This window comes from Balaenoptera musculus, chromosome 1 (genome assembly GCF_009873245.2).
Source record: "Balaenoptera musculus isolate JJ_BM4_2016_0621 chromosome 1, mBalMus1.pri.v3, whole genome shotgun sequence".
NCBI lineage: Eukaryota > Metazoa > Chordata > Mammalia > Artiodactyla > Balaenopteridae > Balaenoptera > Balaenoptera musculus.
In genome coordinates, this window is record NC_045785.1 from 156,925,786 (window position 1) to 156,951,148 (window position 25,363).

The 25,363-nt window shown below is 38.0% G+C and overlaps 1 protein-coding gene across 5 annotated transcripts in view; it reads right to left on the minus strand.

The window, feature by feature from the left end:
- AKT3 (AKT serine/threonine kinase 3) overlaps positions 1-25,363 on the minus strand; it is a 392,845-nt gene that overhangs the window by 125,743 nt on the left and 241,739 nt on the right. For 4 of the 5 annotated variants that reach the window (XM_036863102.1, XM_036863086.1, XM_036863120.1 and 1 more), the window contains 2 exons: positions 4,426-4,491; positions 3,197-3,265 (listed from right to left, as the gene is read on the minus strand). In XM_036863102.1, coding sequence (XP_036718997.1) covers positions 3,197-3,265; positions 4,426-4,491 — 135 coding nt within the window. The remainder of the gene's footprint in view (positions 1-3,196; positions 3,266-4,425; positions 4,492-25,363) is intronic. The other variant, XM_036863094.1, reaches the window with a different exon arrangement.

The window sequence follows — 25,363 nt, forward strand, 5'->3', positions numbered from 1 at the left end:
TAAAAGTGCAGGTGCCACCTAGCTCCCTCTACTAAGCTTCTAGGCAGCTTCCCTTCATCCCACCATCCAAAATTCTTCTTTCTTTCCTATGAAGTCCCATGGTCCTTAATCTATGCTTCTGATACAAGTGATAATTATCACTTTACACTTAGTATAAATTTTGTACCTAATCTTCCCCACTAGATCATAAACTCTTTGAGGGTAAAAGTTATGTTTAATTCAGATTTGTATGCCCCACAGTATCTACCAGCGTGCCCTGCTCATACTCAATAAATATGTACTTTATAAATACACTCAAAGATACTTCCTCCTGAAAAAACATTTTCAGCTTTTTTTCTAAAGTAAACTATGTACCATATTACTTTCTATTTTTCTTCCTATTTCTCAGCAGTTCCTAGTTTACCACTTTTGCTAACTTCTTTTATCCCTGTTCCCTGAGGGAATCTGTTCATCTATTCACTTATTTACTCACTCAAAACATCCAATAAATATTTGAAGGTGCCAGGGTTATACCAGTAAGTCCCTTAGGGAGCTCTGAGTCTAGTAGGAAAGATAGACAAATAAATACGTAATTATAAAACAATGTGCTAATTTTTGTAATAGATGCAAACACATGATACTGTCTAAGAGTACTTCTGCAATTTAAGAGTGCTTCTCCAAGTTTTTACCTGCAGTTTATCATTTCCCTACATAATATTCTCTCCCCTGGTCATCCATCCCTCCATCCATCTGCCTGCCTATCTTCCTTCCTTCAATTTTAATACACAAAATACAAAAGCTGCACAAGAATAAATAAGTGAAAAATAAGTCGTCCTCCCATCTTTTCCCCAGTGACTCAGTTTGCCTCCCAAAGGTAAGCAATAATGTCCCAGTACATAATTCCAGAGATATTCAATGTATACACAGACATATATACACATATATATGGTCTTACTTTAACACAATAGTAGCATACTTTATATTCTGTCTGCACCTTGTTTTTCTTATTTCATAACATATCTTAGAAATTGCATTGTCTCAGCCCATATTGGGTTACCTCATTCTTTTCAATGGATATAAAGTATTTCACTGCATGGATGTAACACTGATTAAGCAGTCTCCTTACTGAATGCTCATTTAAGGTTCTACGATAGTGCAATGAATATATTTATCCATATATTATTCTGTGGTATATTTGTGAGTATGTTTGTAGGATAAATTCCTGGAAATGAAATTGCTGGGTCCCAGAATACGTGCTTTTTTAATTTTGATAGATACTAACATAAAAGTTTCACCAATTTCATTTCCCACAAAATAGGAAATATCCACTTCCATAACTTAAATTACAATCTTTATGGGAATGGCTCCCAAATCTGTATCCATATTCTGACCCTTTATTTATTCTCTGTGATATCTCCACATATGTTTTTCTTAGAACCTTAGGAAAAAGCTTTTCAAACCCAAATTTATAATTTTACCCTTAACACATTCTTCATAAACTCACTGTACATATTAATTTTCCTGATCCCAACCAAAAGTCACTTTTGATATGTCTTTTTTTTAAAATAAATTTATTAATTTTATTTATTTATTTTTGGCTGTGTTGGGTCTTTGCTGCTGCACGTGGGCTTTCTCTAGTTGCGGCGAGCCAGGGCTACTCTTCGTTGTGGTGCACATGCTTCTTATTGCAGTGGCTTCTCTTGTTGCAGAGCATGGGCTCTAGGCGCGTAAGCTTCAATAGTTGTGGCATGAGGGCTCAGTAGTTGTCGCTCGCGGGCTCTAGAGCGCAGGCTCAGTAGTTGTGGTGCACGGGCTTAGTTGCTCTGTGGCATGTGGGACCTTCCCAGAACAGGGTTTGAACCCGTGTTCCCTACGTTGGCAGGCGGATTCTTAACCACTGCACCAGCAGAGAAGTCCCATGCCTGGGCTATTATAATCTAACTACTCTACTTCTTCCTCTGTGCTTGCCTACCAGTGATTCTGCTCATATCATCCTCTCCACTTGAAATATCCTCTCAAATCAGCTCCCCTGATGAAATCTCATTAAGCCTACCTTAAATGCTAGATCATCCTTAACACATTTTCTTTTATGAATTTATTAACACTTAGGTCTTTCACTATATAATAATACACTTATAAGATAAATTAAAAGCTCTTTCACTATATATTCTAATTTATAATACAGTTATAAGATAAATTATAAATTCTTAACACATTTGGATAAACTCACACTGCCATGGCACTCAAAATGTGTTTACCAAATGAATGAATGAATTTTTTGCAATGGACTAATTCCTATAAGTCAGATAATTCTATAGGGGAAAATATTGTATAAGGGATATTTTCTTCTTCCTTCCTTCCCTCCTTCCTTCTTTCCTTCCTCCCTCCCTCCCTCTCTCCCTCTCTTTCCCTCCCTTCTTTGTTTCTTTCTTTTCCTCCCTCCCTCCCCCTCTCTTTTCTTCCATTCCTCCTTCCCTCTCTTCCTTCCCTCCTTTCGGATAATAAGACTATTTTAAGGTCTGTGAGATACAAGCCCCTATTTCATAATTAAATTTATTTCAGAACACTCACAATGTGAAATATTTCCAGTTAACTAGTGCAGTTAATTACATTTTCCCCTCGCATTGATTTTGATCAAATATAGGGAGAAGAAAGGATAAAAAATAAAGCAATAGGTGAAATATACTACTAAAATGATTGAATTTCCCTTCAAAACTATAAAATTCCTTAAAAATCCCTTTAATACAGTCAAAGTTACTCTAACTACTGTGTAGAAGAAGACAGAACTCAACCACAATGTGCCTATGGCCTATTGTTAAACTGAGTTTAAAATGCGTAAAATAACTTTTTATAAGTTTCACAAATCTTGAGGAAGAACTATGTAAAGCATCATAAACCCTCTATTGCTGGTTTTCAAAATTAAAAACCATGATTTTAAAAATCATATCTGTAGTAAAATATTTTTACATATAAAAAATTTAGAAAAAAGAGTATGATTAAACTTTCCTATACATAAAAGTCATTGTAAAAATTAAATGATCCTTATATTTCATTAGAAAATTATTCAGCTCCCATTTACTAAAACAGTAGAAAGAGCTATACAAATCCCTATCAAGAAGTAGAGAACTATTACATTATAACTTGTATTATAAATAAGTTTTAAAAAATAACAATACTACCATGCAAATGCAAGTGCTGGTTATACTTCTTGACTCACCTCTCCCCCATTAACATATTCCATCACAAAACACAAACGGTCTTTTGTCTGGAAGGAATATTTCAAGGACTTGAAATGAAAAAGAAAAAATGTTACATTATAATCCTACATTCTTACAACGGTATCAAAAATAGAATACTTAGAAACAGTAAGCATGATTGATAAAATGAATTGTTCTTGTTCCTTAAGAGTGTATTTATTCCCTTAAGAATGCTTAAGTAAAAGTTTATGAGAAATATAAAACAAATTTTGTGAAGATCAGCAATGAGTGTTATTTGGGGAAAAATTAGAATTATGATTTTTACTAAAAATAAACTTAGTAATTGTTATGAGCACCTCTCAATCTACCATGTCATCTACTTGAAACTGTATTGGTCCCCAAAGTTCTTATCCATGAGACCTTAAAAGTAAGGCCTACAAATTACTTCAGGGAAAGTCTTAGGAGTACAGTTACAGTAGTTATACTTGGGTTTCTAATAGAGTTTCAGTATCACTTCTTGCATAGAGGTCGCATAACATGACCCAATCCAATAGAGCTGTTTCAGATAATTTTATAGGTTATAAAGATATTAAAACTTTAGAGCCAACTATCTTAATACACTGAACAATAAACACACAACAATGTAATAAAGTAAGTCTATGTATCTGGTGATACCTCTGAAAAAACCTACTAAATAATCCTAAATCTTTAAAAGTTTCTCCTTTTGAAAGTCTGTTCTTTTTAATCTTAATACTCTTCATTGGAACCAGGAACATGCAGAAACTTTGCAAATTATGCCTCTATTACAAGCAATCTAAACAGGACTAAAAAAAAAAAATCAGTTTGTTTCAAAATAACTAAGTTATATGTATTTAAGTCACAGTTTATACTTTATCTAATGAAGAAAATGTACCATGACTTATCCTATTTTTAACTTAAATGTTATCTTTAAATTTAAATTTATTTTTAAATGTATTTGCTCTATTTTTTTAAGGCAGTGAAAGTTATGGGAAGAAAAAAAATCTCAAAAAACTCATGGGTATATAACAAGAGGACTACAAATGTATGCATATTGTAAACTTAATCCATACATTCTAATAATTTCCCCAAAACTGACTTATCCACAAAGAAAATGTCATACCTAAATAAATGTTATTTAAAATGTTATTTTTTATAGCTTAGTTGCTATAATAAAACTCCCTTAAATATAAGATGTTATGATTATAACATCTTTCCTCTAGGCACTTACTGTTAAAAAGGGATGTCTAGTGTTCTTTAATACTCTGCTTTCAGTTAAAGTGTGTGCCACTTCATCCTACAAAAGAAAAAGGCAAACCTTTAATATATGTTCTGAGCACAAATAATATAAAAATTTTGCTATTTCTCTAAGACCAGAAGAGATAAACACAGACACAGAAAAAGATTTTAAAACACATGCTCCCTTTATTGCTAAGCTTCTCTTCCACCAAAAAAAAAAAAAAAATCAAATCAAATTAGTGATTTAAATCAGATGGCTATAATGTATAAACTCATATAAATTCAGTCATACTTAAAGTACAGCAATAATGATATAATAATCAGCAAAAATTATTAGGGACGCAGAAAATGAAATAGTAAGCCTTTCCCCTTGAAGAGAATGCCTTATAAGTTAACAGCTAGGCATGGAGTAGTTAATATTTCCATGTTTGTATTACATTGTATTCAGGGGGATTTAAAGGATATATTTCATTAAAGATCATAGAATTTGTAAGTCTTCCACCTAAAAGAAAAATCAGTTATTGAAAAGGCAGACACAGTACCTGTATAAGATTTAATTCTAAATTATACATTTTAGAAATAAAAACAGAGTATAAAAGCTGTATATTTTTGCTTGTGGCTTTTTAGCATGCTTCTTTTTTTTTTTAAAAAAAGGTCACAGCCTATTCTAGGTGACACTTTTTAAATCTGGATATATTTCAAACCAAAAATACACTAAGAGTGTATTTCCCCAATCTTGTACATAAATTTCATCTTGACATCAGAAGTGAACTAGGAAAGATTTCCTCAACATATGGAGAACAGGAAAAATGTTTCATATTTTAAAAATAACACTATCTTAAAGAATGAAAGGAAAGGAAGACAACTGCTGAAACTAACACAGCATCTCTGGTCTCTGCTGCTGCCAAGATCCTGAACAAGGCCCTTACTGGATCAATTTCTTAATATTGCTGGCAAATCACAGTTAGGTTACAAGTAAGACAAGGGAACATTAGGACACTGCATTATATTTATTATTTTTATAAAAGCATCTGACCTTAGGTAGACTTAGCAGATAAATGAGCAATAGACTGATCAAAGATGCTAAAATCCAAAAGCCATTCCAAGAGGGTGAGACCAATTCTGTCTGAACAGAAAGTAAAGTGTAATGACATAGTATTTAAAACCAGTGAAATAAAGTATGGGTAAGAAAGCATTCCAGTCTTATTTGTTTAATAAGAACCAGGCTTAAGTGCTCAAACAGTATGAAAGCCCCTGTCATATCATACTATAACTTCTAAATTAATTAGAGTAATACCAAACATCTTAATACAAAATAAATAAGAAGCAGAAATGACACCATAACTAATTTCTGTGCCCACAGTGCCTAGCATAATGATTAGCATACAGTAGGTACTTATTAAGTGTTTGTTGAACTTAGCTGTTTATCATAGGAATGAATTCCAAGATGTCAAATGTGTGGGACTTCACTCATTCAATCATTTATTCCTTCAATAGATATGAAACAAATATATTCTGGGTATTGTTCTACCCACTGAAGACAGGGCAACTGAACAACACAGACCAAAGCCCTGCCCTCATGGAGCTTTCATTCCAGTTAGTCAGATGGTGGTCAACATTAATGGAAAAAACAAAGAAGAGAAGGGGATACTGCAGTTTATGAGAATCATATAATGAATGTAAAATACAAGATTAAGGATTATACAAGTGGCTATTTTGAGATATAGAACCGAATTCAATGATTAAAAAACAAAATCCTCGCTATGCATTTACTTAATGTTAAGACAGTGCAAGTATAAAGTGGTTTAAAAAAAAGACATGATTCTTTTGCTCATGGAGTTCACATGCTACTGGAGAAGACATAACAAATTGGTAAATATCCAATTTAAGAAATAATTACGAATTCTGATAAGTGATCTGATTTTCTTAAGGGAAAATTGGGGTATCTACTATAGTAAATGGGATAATGAAGGAAAATCAATGTTACTGGAAGATCATAGGTTGGGTCATGTGATGGTGTAGGAGATGGAGAATCAGAGGCACACAGCTGATTTCTGTTTTTAAGTTTGCTCAGCCTCCTCTGAGAAGGACAGCAAAAACAGGAGGGGTCAATCAGGAGACAACTGCAGTACAAGAGTGAAATGAGGATGGCTTGGATGACAGGAACAGCAGGAACAAGAAAAAATGTTTGAAGTATTTTTGAGATATAAAATTAATAGTAAAAAACTAATAGCTATATGCTTCCAACAAGAGGGTAAAGCAGAAGAAATATTTCTTTATATGCAGTCAGAAAGAGATTTACAGAAGACATAACATTTACCTGTTATACTTCAGGATTTTAAGTGATTTGAGGCAGTAAACTAGAAAAGACTTAAAGAAAGGTAAGTATGAAACCAGAAAAGATATTCTAGTACTTCAGAAAATATTTCTGGCAGATATTTCATTCTATTTTGTTGAAACAAACTCATTATATGTAACAGTTGTTTTTCTAAATCACTTAGTAAGTTTCATGAAAGATTATATTTTTTCTAAATTCTATGATCTGCCTAATCACATTAAAGGAGCCAAGTAAAGATGTAGGTAGGCAAAAGCTAAAACAATATTTCTTTGTTGTAAGAATGAAACCAGAATTAATACCATGTACATATCTTTCATGTATTAAAATGTATTTTCTACCATATTTTTACATCTGATCAAATTAGAATTTCCCCCTTAATGCAAATTTAATGGTACAATATTTCACATACTAATTAGTTTCTGCTATGAAGATAAGGTATGCACAAGCTAAAAAGTAAACACAGATGTCAATAATTTTTAATTACAGTTAAAAGCAATATGTCAAAACAAAAAGTTATAAATAACAGTGATAAAGCTTAGTGGCTAAAACAATATGATGCTTTTTAAAAAATCCATTTGTTGATCATGATTACAAATGAAGAGTGCTTTGGTATATAATGTAAGTATAATGTTTTCATGAAAAAGCTTTTGAAATATAGTTTCATGTATATTCATTCATCCATGGTAAAATACTCAACAATGAATTTTAAAATCTAGTTTCTTTCATAGAAAGAAGTTTACAGAGAATGGAATTTTATTTCTTGCAAACATGAGGCAGAATAGTCTTCCTCATATTTATTTTCTCAATTGTCTCTAATTTATCACTCTCCTCTACTACACATAGTCTAAAATTCTTCTTTCATTTGCCGCACTTACTGTTTTGTGGTAGTTAGGGGTTTTTTTTGGAGGCGGGGGGAGGACAAGGAGTAAATGACGGCAGAGAAACAGAAGAAAAGAACATGTCTATTACTGAGGACCAAGGGTGTCATCTCCTTTAATCCTTGTAGTAACTGAGCAGGTTTGGTTTGACTATTCCCATTTTATATGAGGCAATCAAGGTTCACTGAAGTTAAACTGCTCAAGTTGCAGGTGAAAAGGTCAATATTGATCCCATCTAAGTCCAACATCAATGGTCATTTCCACTTCACCACACTGCCTCCCATCTTCAGAAAGCTTGGTAGCAACTTAACTAGGTACTTTAACTCTGTTCACATTATTTTCTCCATTTTGACCACAAGACTATAATGACTGACTTTTATCAGAAGCTGGTTGAAATCAAGATACATCATATCTAAAGCATCTTTTTTTTTTTTATCCAGAGCTATAAATGACACCCAGAGGAGGAGATGTAGCAGGTGGGGAAGCAGGGAGAAGAGGGGAGAAGTTTTTACCTTGGCACCTTTATTCTTAATTAAACCACAATGACTACAAGTGATCATTACTTACTTGTTCTGTTTTGACAGGCCATATGTCAGCAATCTATACTTTTTGTTTCCATAGGAAAGATGTCATACTTATCAAGCTCTAAATTTTGGGGTTGTAACTTCCCCCTCTTTGGAAAACTTGAGCAATGGCCCAGATGCAGACTTCTAATACTTCCACTCTCCAGCTCTCACACTTTCTCCTCACCGTTCCTTCATTTCTATTGCTATTACCTTTTTTGAAGATATTTTTCATCTTGATGGAAAAAATGAAAGCACAATTGTTCCCTGTTGTCTATGAATACTATATCACCTTTATCAAATGTTGTTATTTGATACTTTATTCTTGATGCTCTTGTTCCAAATATCGGGCTGGCCAAAAAGTTTGCTTGGGTTTTTCATATGATGTTACCGAAAAACCCAAACAAAATTTTTGGCCAAACCAATGTTACTTGGATGGAGGGCTACATGAACTTCTTTGACTTCAATCATGACATAATCTTCAGCACCTAGTCCTTCTTAAATTGTAGAATATGCTGCTTGTCTATATTGCCCTTCACTACATTCCCTTCTTTCCTTCTGCCTCTTCCAATTCCCAGTATTGGAATAAGTCAATCTCTACTTTCTCACTTTTATTGATATATTCCACATCTCAAGGGAAATAAAATCACAAACATACTGACTAGCACCATTATAATGCCCTCTCTAATCTCAGCTGAATCTTCTTAGGATTCTTTAACTCATCCCTACCAAGGTCGTTCTTCCATTCCTCAGTATGAATGTTTCAAAACTTTCCCAGGCCTCCTAGCAGGCCTGGTATGTATGATGAAATGTACACACAACCCCACAAGGTTACCTTACCTAGTTAAACTATTGAGCTGAGATTGGCACCGAGGTCTACCTGACTTTCATTAAGTCCAGGAGATTTTCATTAAGTTGTCTTTCTTTATCTCAACCTCACTCCCACAGTTTCAAAGTGTAATCCTACTTCCTACTCAGAAGAGAAGTCATTAACCTCTTCCCTTCATAGGTACACTCATTCCCTTGGTGACTTCATTCAGATTATGAAGCTAAATACAGTCTATATGGTGATCATGGACTCCCACATTTGTGTCTCAAATGCAGGCTTCTTCCCTAAACTCCAGAAATGCTTATTTGACATGGATGTCTAATAGATGCCTTTAACTTGGGTGTCTAACAGAAATATCAAATTTGACAGGTCCAAAACCTAATTTCTAATCTCCCATGAAAAGGCTTGTTTCTCCACAGAAAAAAATCATCCCCATTGCTGCAAATGGCAACACCATCCTTCCAGTTGCTCAGGCCAAAAACCTGGCAATGATCCTCAACTCCTTACTTCCTCTCATACCCTACATTCAATCTGTCAGGCAATCCTGACGGCTCTTCATCAAAATATACCCCGGATTGATTACGTCTTACCACCTCCACTGCTAATACCCTAATGTAAGCCACTATATCAATTATCTGGATTATTGCCATTAACTCCTAACAAACTCCCTGCTTCCAACACACAGTCTATTCTCAACACTGTAGCCAAAGTGATGATATTAAAATGAAAATTATATCATGTTACTATACTGCTTAAAAACTTCCAATGGCTTCCCACTACACTGAGTAAAAACCAATATCCTTACAACATCTACCACTACCCTAAACAACCCTCCACTACTCTTACTCTACACAAGCCATGCTAGACTAGATTCCTAGCTATTTTTAAAATATGCTGCTTCCTCAGTGCTTTTTTGATTGTGATTTCCTCTGTCTGGAATATTCTTCCTCCCAAATACCTGAAGTCTTCCTCCCAAATACCTTGCTTCCTCATTTCCTTCAAATGTTCACTGAAATTTCACTTTCTCAGTGAGGTCTTCTGTGATCATTCTATTTAAAACTACAAAAACCACAAAAATCACAAACACCACTATTCCTTGTTTCCCTACCCTACTTAATTTTTCTCCATGGTATGTATTAATTTCTTACATACTACGATTTACTCATTTGTCACGTGTCCGTTTCCTGACTAAAATGTAATTTCCAAAGGGGAAGAATTTTGGTCAGTCTTATTCAGTCACATATTCCCATTGCCTAGGGCAGTAACTAGTAAATAATTAGGTGTTCAATTTATATTTGTTGAAAGAAAGAATGAATGAATCATTAAATAGTGAATGATGACCCTAGGAATGATGCTAAAGAATGATAGAATCTTCACGACTGCAAGAAGCAAATCCAGAACACAAATCAATGAAATCATACCTCCGATAGCACAATGACAGATGATGAAGATGCAGCAGATCAAAGCAAATACATTCATTATCTGCTTCCTACAGTAAACCACAATCATTTGCACAATAGATAATACAGAGGTTCATGAGAATCTGAAAGAATGGATCAAAGAAGCTGGCAGATGATAAGAATTTCTGGTTAGGGGCCAGCACTTAATAACTTAAAAGCCAAGGAAAGAGAAATGTCAGTAGTCAAGTCAAAGCACTGGTTTGATATTTTAATAGGTGTATGTGTAGGGAAGAATGAACTCAGAAGGCCTGGATTGCTCAAACCCTGTACACTCACAAGGAAAGTCAATCCTCAGGACTGTCCCTTGGCTAGTTCCTCGGAAATAAGCTCTGATCCCTTGGAATATTCTACCTGGTAAGAGCATTTTTGCATGCCAGAGATCTTGGGCCATATGACACCAGTTTGACTCGACAGTTCATGCAAACAACAGGAAGAATGATGAATGCTGTGTGCCTGATTTTGCTCAGGGTGGCTAGGGAAACCACACAGGTGCTGCTTGCCTACATGACTCACTTAAAATAAAAATCCGGGAAACCAAGGCTTGGGTGAGTTTCCTGGGTTGACAACGCTTTGCACATGCTGTCACACATTGTTACTGGGGGAATTAAGTGAATCCATGTGACTTTACTGGGAGAGGACACCTGAAAGGTTTTTCCTGGACTTTGTCCCATATAACTTTTCCTTTTGTTGATTTTAATCTGTATGTTATCACTACAATAAGCCATAACCACTAGTATATCAGCTTTCCTAGATCCGTGATTCCTAATGAAATATTAAGCCTGAGAGTGGTCTTAGGGACCACTGACATTTAGCATCAGAAATAGGACTTGTTAGGAGTGATGTCAACAAGATGGAGGGCTAGGAGGTCCCAATATTAGGTTATCCTACAAAAACAACAAACAACTACAAACTGATGAAAACAGCTTTTGAAAAGCTCTGGACTACAATGAAATCAGCAGAAAGCAATGAAGCAGCATAAATTCTGTAGAGTTTTTAAAAACGAGGATGGCTGCCAGAAAAGTATAGGAAGCATTTTACCTGTGACATCCCATCCTCTAGACCAGAGCAGTTAGGCACCAAAAAAGATGGCCTCAGAGGGATTTCCCCCTATGGGGAAAATAAGAGCAAGAGAACTCCAACAAGCTTCACTGCCGTGGTTGTGTGCAGCTTTCACTACTGAGGATTCCCACAGTCTTCACCAACACTGACTGAACTCAGCTAACAGAGCTGCCGAAAGTCCACACCACCCCAGCTCCTCTCTGGGGCAGGAGCTGTGCTGCGGATGACACCTGGCCCCAGGGACCCTAGTCGCTGCTGTGTCTGGCTCCCTGGATCTCAGGATGCCACAAAATCTAGCCATCCACAAAGCCAAGCTACTGCTGCTCTGAGCCCTACCACTGAGTCCTAATCAGGGCTTTGACCTGCCATACAAGGGCTACTACTCTGTCTCCTGCCTTCCATGTCCACTTTAGGGCTCTACCATGCCACAACCAGGGCCATGGCTGCTCTGCTTGTGTTCTACTCCCAGGACCCAGCTGCAGCTTTGACCTGCCATAAATGGGGCTGTGTCACTGCTCTGTACCCTGCCACTGGGTCCCAAGTTGTAGCTTTAACCAGTCATAACTTGGGCTGCAATACCACTGCTCTGCACCCTACCCCTGGGTCCTAAGACAGGACTTTGACCTGTCATAAGGAGCCACTCTGCTGCTGCTCTGCACCCTGGCCCTAGGGTGCCGACACACGGCTTTAATGGGCCGTTACCAAGCAATGTTGCCACTGTTCTGCAACCACCCCTGGGTCCTAAATTGTGGCTTCGATCTGCCATCATCAGGCTGTGCTGCTGCAACTCTGTTTCCTGTCCCTGGGTTTCTGTCACCATTTGACCTGCCATTACAGGGCCACATGCTGCTGCACAGCACACCGTCCTTGGGGTTCCAAGTCAGAGCTCTGACCCACCATAACTGGGGCAGGTGGTGCTACAGCTGCTCTATACCCTGCCCCCCGGGTTGAAAGTCAGGGCTTTGACCTGCCCATCAGTAGATTGTGCTGTTGGAGCTCTGCAACCGACCCCAGAGTTCTAAGTTGCTGCTATGACCCAGCATCACTGGGGCCAATCTGTTACTGACCTGTAACTGCCCCCTGGGTCCTAGGCCATGGTTATGACTTACCATTGCTGAGGCCAAGATGCTGCTGCTATAAAACAGAACCGTGAGGCCAGAGTCAGGTATTTGACCAACCATCTATAAGAAGTACACTACTGTACTCTGGCTCTGGGTCCCAAGCCACTGCTGAACCCTGTCATCCCAGGAATCCTGCTGCTACTGCATTCCCCTTTACCCCAGGGCCTGAGTCACTGTGGTGATTCCCAGGAACCCAGACCACAGTTCCATGGGAAGTCTTCACGTGCCTGCACCTCAGAAACCAGTGCCACTGCCACTGAAAGTGTACCTGTGCCCCCACGACTCAGGTGTTGTGGTAGCTCTGTGAGCACCAGGTCCCAGGATACCAGTTCCACTGATGCCCTGAGTGTCAGCACACCAGCCCTGCCATCAAGAGGGATTCCCTTGGCTAGAATTTTGACAGGCAAAAAAGAATAGTAGGATCCCAGCAGCTTTTGCCACCACTGCCATCCACATCTTCTAAAGGAAGATGTCACAATCTACGCTGATGTTGACCTCAGCTGACAGAGCTGCATGGAAAGGACTTTAGTGTGCCCTCCCTGGAACCAGAGACACTGCACCCTACCCAGCTGGCATATTCACAGTCATCTTTAGGTGATCATCTTTCCCCAGTGAAGCTAGTCTTAAAAAGCTGAAAAAGGCAACTGCTCCCTTGAATGCACGGTTATCAACTCAAAGACATTAGAAACATGAAGAAGCAAGAAAACATGACACCACCAAAAGTTCACAATAAGTTTCCAATAACTGACACCAAAGAAATGGATTTGAGTTACGTGAAAAAGAATTCAAAGTGTTTAAGGAAGCTTAGCAAGATTCAAGTGAACGCAGAGACACAGCTAAATGAACTCAGAAGAACAATACATGAACAAAACAAGAAGTTTGACAAACTAGTAGAAATGATAAAAAAAGAACTGATCAGAAATTCCAGAGCTGGAGAATACAAAGAATGAAATGAAAAGTGCGATAGAGAAAATTAACAGTAGGCTCAATAAGACAAAAAAAAAAAACAATGTGTGAACTTGAACACAGATCCCTTGACATTTTCCAGTCAAAGAAAAAGATGTAAGAATGAAAGAGTAAAGAAAGCCTCTGTGACTTATGGGATACCACAGAATGAAACAATATTCAAATTATAGAAATCCAGAAAAGGAAGGGACAAAGGAACACAAAACATATTTAAAGAAATAAGGGCTTAAAACTTCTCTAAGCTGGAGAGAGATATGGACACCCAGGTACACAAAGCCCAAAGCTCCCCAAACAGATTCAACCAAAAGAGATTTTTACCAAGATACACTGTAAACAAGCTCTTAAAAAATCTAAGACAAAGAGAATTTTGAAAGCAGCAAGAGAAAATGTATTCATCACATACAAAGAAACTCCAATAAAGCTATCAGCATATTTTTCAACAGAAATCTTGCAGGCCAGGAGAGAGTGAGATGATATATTCAAAGTGCTCAAAGAAAAAAAGAACTATCAACTTAGGACACATTACCCAGCAACCCTGTCCTTTAAAAATGAATGAAATATAAAGACTTTCCCAGAAAAACAAATGTTGAGGAAATTTATCAGTCGACGGCTTTACATAAAATGTTAAAGGGAGTTCTTCAAGCTGAAATGAAAAGATATTAATCAGTAACATAAAAACATATAACTGTACAGAATTCACTGGTAAAGGTAATTATACAAATCTGAAACACTCTAAAACTGCAGTGGCAGTGTGTAAGTCACTTTGATCTCTAGCATACAGGTTAAAAGACAAAGCATTAAAAATAATTATAGGTACAATATTTTGTTAATGGATACAGAATATAAAAAATATAAATTGGGACATCAATAACATAAAATGTTGGGGGGGAAGTAAATGTGTAGGACTTTTAAAATCAATTGAAGTTAAAATGTTATCAACTTAAAATAGACTGCTATAACTATAAAATGTATTATGAACAGCAGGGTAATCATAAAGCAAAGAACTCTGATACACAAATGATAAAAAGAATCAAATATACCACTATATAAAATGAACAATTCACAAAGAAAGCAAGCGAGGAAGAAAAGAAAAAAGAAACTATAAAATAATTAGAAAGCAATTAACCAGATGGTGATAGTAAATCTTTCACCATCAATAATTCCTTAAGGGGCTTCCCTGGTGGCGCAGTGGTTGAGAGTCTGCCTGCCAATGCAGGGGACACGGGTTCGAGCCCTGCTCTGGGAAGATCCCATATGCCGCGGAGCAACTGGGCCCGTGAGCCACAATTACTGAACCTGCGCGTCTGGAGCCTGTGCTCCACAACAAGAGAGGCCGTGATAGTGAGAGGTCCGCACACCGCGATGAAGAGTGGCCCCTGCTTGCCACAACTAGAGAAAGCCCTCACACAGAAACGAAGACTCAACACAGCCATAAATAAAATAAATAAATAAAATTTTAAAAAAAAGAAAAAAAAATAATTCCTTAAAATATAAATGGTTTAACATCTCCAATTAAAAAACACAGAGTTGCCGAGTGGATAAAAATACAAAACCCAACTACATGCTGCCTAAAACAGACTCACTTAAGTTTTAAGGAAACTCATATGATGAAAGGGAAGGGATGGAAGAGGATATTCCATGTAAATGGAAACCAAAAGAGACAAGGAGTAGCTATACGTCTATCAGACAAATAGACTTTAAGTCCAAAGTTGTAGGGATTGAACTTTAAGTTCAATTTCGACTTGAAGTCGAAAGTTGTAAGAGAAAAAGAAGGTCATTATATAACGATAAAGGGATCGATTCATCAAGAGGACATAACAATTGTAAATATATACACACCCAATATGAGAGCATCAAAATATATTAAACAATTGTCACCAAATATGAAGGCTGAAATAGACAGCAATGCAATAATAGTAAAGGACTTCAGTACCCCACTTTCAACAATGGAAAGATCATCCATATAGAAAATCAACAAGACATTAATGGATTGAACTACACTTTAGAGCAAATGGACCTAACAGATATATACAAAAGATTCCATCCAACGGCTTCACAATACATATTCTTCTCAAGTATACACGAAACATTCTCCAGGATGGAGTATATGTTAGATCACAAAACAAGTCGTAACAAGTTTCAAAAGATTAAAATTATACCAACTATAGTTTCCAACCACTGTAGTATGAAACTAAAAATAACAGGAGTAAAGCTGGAAAGCTCACAATTATATAGAAAATAAGCAAAACACTTCTGAAGAACCAATGAGTCAAAAAAGAAATCAAAAGGGAAATCAAAAAATTCTTGAGACAAAGGAAATGGAAACACAGTGCACCAAAATTTATGGAATACAGAAAAAGAAATTCTAATAGGAAAGTCGGTAGTGATAAATGCCTACATTAAGAAAAAAGAAAAATCTAAAATAAAGAACCTAATTTTACACTTTAAGGATCTAGAAAAAGAACACAGTAAGCCCATAGTTGACAGAAGGAAGGAAATAATATAGAGCAGAAATGAATGAAACAAAGATTAGAAAGACACTTTTTAAAAAAATCAACAAAACTAAGAGTTGGCTTTTTGAAAAGATAAAATTTACAAACCTTTACCAAAACAAATTAAGAAAAGAGGAGAGGGCTTCCCTGGTGACACAGTGGTTAAGAATCCGCCTGCCAATGCAGGGAACACAGGTTAAAGCCCTGGTCCGGGAAGATCTCACATGCTGCGGAGCAACTAAGCCCATGCACCACAACTACTGAGCCCACGTGCTACAACTATTGAAGCCCACATACCTAGAGCCTGTGCTCCACAACAAAAGAAGCCAACGCAATGAGAAGCCCGCGCACCGCAATGAAGAGTAGCTCCTGTTTGCTGCAACTAGAGAAAGCCCACACGAAGCAACTAAGACCCAATGCAGCCAAAAATAAATAAACAAAATAAATTAATTTAAAAAAAAAAAGAAAAGAGGAGAGATGACTCAAATGAAATCATAAACAAAAGGGAGAACATTCAAAACTGATACCACAGAAATATAAAGGATCATAAGGGTCAGTGAACAATTATACGATAACAAATTAGATAACTCAGAAAAAATGGATAAATTCCTAGAAACATACAACTTACCAAGACTGAATCATGAAGTAATAGGATGTCTGAACAGATGAATAATGAACATGGAGTTTGCATCAGTAATCACAAATCTCCCCAAAAATAAAAGCCCAGGAGCAGATGGCCTCACTGGTAAATTCTATCAACATTTAAAGAAAAATTAATACCAGTCCTTCTTCTGAAACTCTTCAAGAATATAGAAGATGACAAAACACTCTAAACTCATTTTATTAGGCCAGTGTTACCAGGATACCAAAAAGCACACAACACCACCACAGAAAAAGAAAATTACAGACCAATATCTTTGATGAATATTGATGCAAAACTCCTAACTAAGATATTAGCAAACTGAATTCAACAATACATTAAAAGGATCATACACCACAATCAAGTGGAATTTATTCCAGACATGCCAGGATGGTTCAACATCTGAAAATCATTCAACGTCATACACCCCATTAACAAGAGGAAGGATAAAAATCATATGATCATTTCAATAGATAAAGAAAAAGCATCTGACAAAATTCAACATCCATTTCTGATAAAAACTCTCAATAAAGTGGCTATAGAGGGAACATACCTCAGCATAATAAAGGCCATATATGACAAATTCACAGCTAACATCACACTCAGTGGAAAAAAGCTGAAAGCTTTTCCTCTAAGCACAGGAGCAACACAGGAGGCCCAACCTACCACTTTTATTCAACATTGTATTGGAAGTCCTAGCCAGAGCAATTAGAAACAAAAAAATAAAATAAAAGGAATCTAAATCAGAAAGGAAGTAGTAAACCATCTCTATCTGCATAAGACATAATCTTATATACAGAATACCCTAAAGAGTAGTAGAACTAATAAACAAATGCAGTAAAGTTGCAGGATACAAAATCAATATACAAAAATTAATTGGTTTCTATACATTAATAACAAAGTCTCAAAGAGAGAAAAGTTTTTAATTTTTTAAAAAAGTTTTTAAAAATACCATTTATAACTGCATTAGAGAAATTAAAATACTAAAGAACAAATTTAAACAAGGAGGTAAAAGACTTGTACATCTAAAACTACAAGGCTTTGATAATTCAGTGCAATCCCTATCAATATTCCAATGACATTTTTCACAGAAATAGAACAAAAAAACCTAAAATGTGTATGTAACAACAAAGACCCCAAATAGCCAAAGCAATCTTGAGAAAGAACAAAGCTAGAGATATCATGCTCCCTGATTTCAAACTATATTGCAATACTATACTCGTCAAAATGACATTGTATTGGCATAAAGACAAACACAAATATCAATGGAACAGAACAGAGTGCCCAAAAATAAACCCATGCATATATGGTCAATTAACTTACAACTAAGGAACCAAGAACACATGATGGGGAAAGGACACTCTCTTCAATAAATGGTGCTAGGAAAACTAAGCAGCCACAAGCAAAAGAATGAAACTGGACCACTTTCTTACACCATACACAAAAATCAACCCCAAATGGATTAAAAACTTGAATGTAAGACCTAAAACATGAAATTACTAGAAAAAATATAGGTGGTAAGCTTCTTGACACCAGTTGTGTCAATTAATTTTTTTAATTTGATATCAAAAAGAAAAATCAACAAATGGCTTATGCACAGCAAAGGAAACCATCAACAAAATGAAAATAAAACCTACTAAATGGGAGAAAATATTTGCAAGTCATGTATCTGGTAAGGGTTTAATATCTAAAATATTAAGAACTCATATAACTTAACAGCAAAAAAACAAACAATCTGATTGAAAAATGGTCAGAGGATCTGAATAAACAATTTTCCATAGAAAACATACAGATGGCCAACAGGCACATGAAAAGGTGCTGAACATCACTAACCATCATGGAAATGCAAATCCAAACCACATAGAGCTATCACCTCACACCTGTTAGAATGGCAAGAAATAAATGTTGGCGAGGGTGTGAAGAAAAGAAACCCCCGTACACAGTAGGTGAGAATGTAAACTGATGTAGCCACTATATAAAACAGTATGGAAGTTTGTCAAAAAAATTAAAACTACAATCTGATCCAGCAACTAAACTTCTGGGTATTTGTCCAAAGGAAACAAAATCACTATTGTGAAAAGAAAGCTGCACTCCCCTGTACACTGCAGCATTATTTACAATAGCCAAGACATGGAAACAATTTATAAATCCATGTATCCATCAATGGCTGAATGGAAAAAGAAAATGTGATACACACAGTGGAATATTATTCGGCCACAAAAAGAAGTAAATCTTGCCACTTGCAATAATATGGAAGGGCCTTGAGGGCATTTTGCTAAGTGAAATAAGTCAGTGAAAGACAAATACTGTATGATTTCACTTATATGTGGAGGAAGGAAGGAAGGAAGGAAGGGAGAAAGAAACAGGGAAAGAAAGAGAGAGAGAGAAAGGGAGGGAGGGAGGAAGACAGAGCAAGGAAGGAAGGAAGGAAGGAAGGAAGGAAGGAAGAAAGAAAGAAAGAAAGAAAGAAAGAAAGAAAGAAAGAAAGAAAGAAAGAAAGAAAGAAAGAAAGAAAGAGAAAGAAAGAAAGAGGAAGAAAGAAAAGAAAGAAAGGAGAGAAAGAAAGGCCTGAACTCATAGAGAACAGCCTAGAAGCAGTAGGTGGGCAAAATGGGTGATGGTGGTCAAAAGGTACAAAATTCTGAATGAAAACAAATCAGCCACAGAAAGAAAAATGTGAAAGGAACAAACACGGGGAGACTAAACAACATGCTACTTAAAAATCAATGAGTCAACGATGAAATCAAAAAAGGAATCAGAAAATACTTCGAGGCAAACGAAAATGATAACACAACCTTACAAAATCTATGGGATGCAGCAAAACAGTGTTAAGAGAAAAGTACATAGGGATACAGGCCTTCCTCAAGAAACAAGTAAAATAAACAAATAAACAACCTAACCTACCACCTAAAAGAATTAGAAAAAGAAGAACAAACAAAACCCAAAGTCAGCAGAAGACAAGAAATTATAAGATCAGAGATTGAATAAATAAAATAGATTAAAAAAAAACCCAGAAAAGATCAATAAAACCTAGAGCTGTTTTTTTTTGAAAAGATAAAATCGAGAAACCTCTAGCCAAGCACACCAAGAAGAAAAGAGAGAGGACCCAAATAAACAAAATAAGAAATGAAAGAGATGTAACAACAACCAATACCACAGAAATACAAAAAATCATAGAGAATACTATGAAGAGCTGTATACCAAACACTGGACAACCTAGAAGAAATGTACATCTCTAAAAACATAGTCTGCCAAAACTAAGTCAAGAAGAAACAGATAATTTGAACACACCAATCACTAGATGTGAAAGAGAATGTGTAATTTTAAAATTCTGTCAAACAAAAATCCAGGATCAAACTGCTTCACTGGGGATTCTAACAAACAAACAAAGAAGAATTCATAACGATCCTTCTCAAACTATTCTGAAAAAATGAAAGAGGAGGGAACACTTCCAAATTTATTCTATAAGGCCACCAAGACCCAGATACCAACACCAGACAAAGACATTACAAAAAAAGAAAATTATAAGCCAATATCTTTGATAAATTTAGATGCAAAAATCCTCAACAAAATATTAGCAAACCGAATCCAACATGACATAAAAAGGATCATGCACCATGATCAACTTGGATTCATTCCAGGATCAGAAGGATGGTTCAACATATACAAATCAATCAATGTGATATACCACATTAAAAAAAAAGGAGAGACAAAAACCACATGATCATCTCAATAGATGCAGAAAAAGTATTTGACAAAATTCAACATTCATTTATGATAAAAACGTTCACCAAAGTAGGTATAGAAGGAAAGGGAACAGATTTCAACATATTAAAGGCCATTTACAGCAAAACAACAGCCAACACAAAATGAACAGTTAAAAGCTGAAAGACTTCCCACTAAATTCAGGAACAAGACAAGGATTCCCACTCTTAGCATTTCTATTCAACATAGCATTGACAGTCTTAGCCAAAGCAATCAGATAAGAAAAGAAATAAAAGGTATCCAAATTGGGAGGAAAGAGATAAAACTGTCATTAATTGCAAATGACATGATACTCTTATAGAGAACTCTAAAGTTGCCACATAAAAACTATTAGAACTAATAAATGAATTCAGCAAGATAGCAGGATAAAAGACCAATATACACAAATGGGTTTCTTTACACTAATAATGATATATCAACAAGAGGAAGTAAAAAAGCAATCCCATTTGAAATAGTGTAAAAAAAATAAAATAAAATATCTAGGAAGAAACTTAACCAAGGAGATGAAGATCTATACATTGAAAACTATAAAACACTGATAAAGGAAACTGAAGATGATTCAATGATGAAATGGAATGCCCATGGATTGGAAGAATTAATATAATTAAAATGGCCATACTACCCATTAAATCTACAGATTTAATGCAATTCCTGTCCAAATACCTATGACATTATTCACAGAGCTAGAACAAATATTCCTAAAATGTATATGGAACCACAAAAGACCCCAAATTGCCAAAGCAATCTTGAGACAGAAGAACAGAGCTGGAAATATCATGCTCCCTGACATCAGACTATATTACAGAGCTACAGTAATTAAAACTGCATGGTACTGGAACAAAAACAAATATATAGCTCAATGGTACAAAATACAGAGCCCAGAAATAAACCCATGCACCTACAGTCAATCTTCGACAGAAGGGTTCAGCGCGTACGCGTACACCGTGCAGATAGTCTCAACAGCATCCCTCTCTTAAGGCTGCATCCTTGGAACACCTCCCACTGTGGGAACAGTGGGCAGAAGGCAGCATGCTGGATCTTAGTTTCCAGACCGGGGATCGAGCCCGTGCCCCCTGCATTGGGAGCGTGGAGTCTTGACCACTGGACCGCCAGGGAAGCCCCTCCCTATCAACTTCTTTATTGACTTGGAGAAATTTTTTGACTGCGAAGCCTGTGGGATCTTAGCTTCCCGACCAGGGATCGAGTCCACACCCCCTGTGAATGTGAATGTGAATTTGGAAAAACCTCTTCTCTTTGATGTGACAAAGCACGTTCCCTCCAGAGGAGGAACAGAACTGCTTATGCCATTTTCCTAAAGAGAACACAAGGCTCAAAGGGACAGAGTTGGAAGTGATGGAGCCAAGCAGAGAAAGGAACCCTACTTTAGAAAAACAATGCAAAACTACAAACCTACAAAATTAGATTCTTTTCCATTATAGGTTATTAAAAGATATTGAGGGGAGGAGAGAAGATGGTGGAAGAGTAAGACGCGGAGATCACCTTCCTTCCCACAGATACAGTAGAAATACATCTACACGTGGAACTGCTCCTACAGAACACGCACTGAACGCTGGCAGAAAACGTCCGACCTCCAAAAAGGCAAGAAACTCCCCCCCTACTTGGGTAGGGCAAAAGAAAAAAGAAATAACAGAGACAAAAGAATAGGGACGGCACCTGCACCAGTGGGAGGGAGCTGTGAAGGAGGAAAGATTTCCATGCACTAGGAAGCCCCTTCGCGGGCAGAGACTGCAGGTGGCAGAGGGGGGAAGCTTCGGAGCCACAGAGGAGAGCGCAGCCACAGGGGTGCGGAGGGCAAAGCGGAGAGGTTCCCGCACGGAGGAGCGGTGCCGACCAGCACTCTCCAGCCCGAGAGGCTTCTCTGCTCCCCCGCCGGGGCGGGCAGGGCTGGGAGCTGAGGCTCGGGCTTCGGTCGGATCGCAGGGAGAGGACGGGGGCTGGCGGCGTGAACACAGCCTGAAGGGGTTAGCGCACCACAGCTGGCTGGGAGGGAGACCGGGAAAAAGTCTGCAGCTGCCGAAGAGGCAAGAGACTTTTTCTTCCCTCTTTGTTTCACGGCGCGCAAGGAGAGGGGATTCAGAGCGCCGCCTAAATGAACTCCAGAGAAGGGCGCGAGCCGTGGCTATCAGCGCAGACCCCACAGCAACAGGGGCGCAGAGGAAAAAACGGAGAGACTCCCGCACAGAGGCTCGGCGCAGCAGCGCTCACCAGCCTGAGAGGCTTGTCTGCTCACCGGCCTGGGCGGGCGGGGCTGGGAGCTGAGGCTCAGCTTCGGTCGGATGGCAGGGAGAGGACTGGGGCTGGCAGCGAGAACACAGCCTGAAGGGGTTAGCGCACCACAGCTGGCTGGGAGGGAGTCCGGGAAAAAGTCTGCAGCTGCCGAAGAGGCAAGAGACTTTTTCTTGCCTCTTTGTTTCGCTGCGCGCAAGGAGAGGGGATTCAGAGCGCCGCTTAAACGAACTCCAGAGAAGGGCGCAAGCCGTGGCGATCAGCGCGGACCCCAGAGATGGGCGTGAGACGCTAAGGCTGCTGCTGCCGCCTCCAAAAAGCCTGTGTGTGAGCACAGGTCACTCTCCACACCGCCCGTCCCGGTAGCCTGTGCAGCCCGCCACTGCCAGGGTCCCGTGATCCGGGGACAACTTCCCCGGGAGAACTCACTGCGCGCCTTAGGCTGGTGCAACGTCACGCTGGCCTCTGCCGCCGCAGGCTCGCCCCGCCTCCTCCGTACCCCTCCCTCCCTGCGGCCTGAGTGAGCCAGCACCTCTGAAGCAGCTGCTCCTTTAACCCCGTTCTGTCTGGGCGGGGAATACACGCCCTCAGGCGACCTACACGCAGAGGCGGGTCCAAATCCAAAGCTGAAACCCAGGAGCTGTGCGAACAGGGAAGAGAAGGGGAAATCTCTCCCAGCAGCCTCAGAAGCAGCAGATTAAAACTCCACAAACAACTTGATGTGCCTGCATCTGTTGAATACCTGAATAGACAACGAATCATCCCAAATTCAGGAGGTGGACTTTGGGAGCAGGATATATTAATTTTTCCCCTTTTCCTTTTTTTTTGTGAGTGTATATGTATATGCTTCTGGGTGAGATTTTGTCTGTATAGCTTTGCTTTACAATAGCTTTATTTTACTTCACTATATTATAGCCTCTTTCTTTCTTTCTTTCTTTCTATTTTTTCTCCCTTTTACTCTGAGCCGTGTGGACGAAAGGCTCTTGGTGCTCCAGCCAGGCATCAGGGCCATGCCTCTGAGGTGGGAGAGCCAACTTCAGGACACTGGTCCACAAGAGACCTCCCAGCTCCACGTAATACCAAATGGCAAAAATCTCTCAGAGATCTCCATCTCAACATCAAGACCCAGCATCACTCAATGACCAGCAAGCTACAGTGCTGGACACCCTATGCCAAACAACTAGCAAGACAGGAACACAGCCCCATCCATTAGCAGAGAGGCTGCCTAAAATCATAATAAGGCCACAGACACCCCAAAATACACCACCAGACGTGGACGTGCCCACCAGAAAGACAAGATCCAGCCTCATCCACCAGAGCTCAGGCACTAGTTCCCTACACCAGGAAGCCTACACAACCCACTGAACCAACCTTAGCCACTGGAGACAGATACCGAAAACAACGGGAACTACAAACCTGCAGTCTGTGAAAAGGAGACCCCAAACACAGTAAGATAAGCAAAATGAGACGACAGAAAAACACACAGCAGATGAAGGAGCAGGGTCAAAACACACCAGACTTAACAAATGAAGAGGAAATAGGTAGTCTACCTGAAAAAGAATTCAGAATAATGATAGTAAGGATGATCCAAAATCTTGGAAATAGAATAGACAAAATGCAAGAAACATTTAACAAGGACGTAGAAGAACTAAAGAGGAACCAAGCAATGATGAAAAACACAATAAATGAAATTAAAAATACTCTAGATGGGATCAATAGCAGAATAACTGAGGCAGAAGAAAGGATAAGTGACCTGGAAGATAAAATGGTGGAAATAACTACTGCAGAGCAGGATAAAGAAAAAAGAATGAAAAGAACTGAGGACAGTCTCAGAGACCTCTGGGACAACATTAAACGCACCAACATTCGAATTATAGGGGTCCCAGAAGAAGAAGAGAAAAAGAAAGGGACTGAGAAAATATTTGAAGAGATTATAGTTGAAAACTTCCCTAATATGGGAAAGGAAATAGTTAATCAAGTCCTGGAAGCACAGAGAGTCCCATACAGGATAAACCCAAGGAGAAACACGCCAAGACACATATTAATCAAAATGTCAAAAATTAAATATAAGGAAAACATATTAAAGGCAGCAAGGGAAAAACAACAAATAACACACAAGGGAATCCCCATAAGGTTAACATCTGATCTTTCAGCAGAAACTCTGCAAGCCAGAAGGGAGTGGCAGGATATACTTAAAGTGATGAAGGAGAAAAACCTACAACCAAGATTACTCTACCCAGCAAGGATCTCATTCAGATTCGATTGAGAAATTAAAACCTTTACAGACAAGCAAAAGCTGAGAGAGTTCAGCACCACCAAACCAGCTTTACAACAAATGCTAAAGGAACTTCTCTAGGCAAGAAACACAAGAGAAGGAAAACACCTACAATAACAAACCCAAAACATTTAAGAAAATGGGAATAGGAACATATATATCAATAATTACCTTGAATGTAAATGGATTAAATGCTCCCACCAAAAGACACAGGCTGGCTGAATGGATACAAAGACAAGACCCATATATATGCTGTCTACAAGAGACCCACTTCAGACCTAGAGACACATACAGACT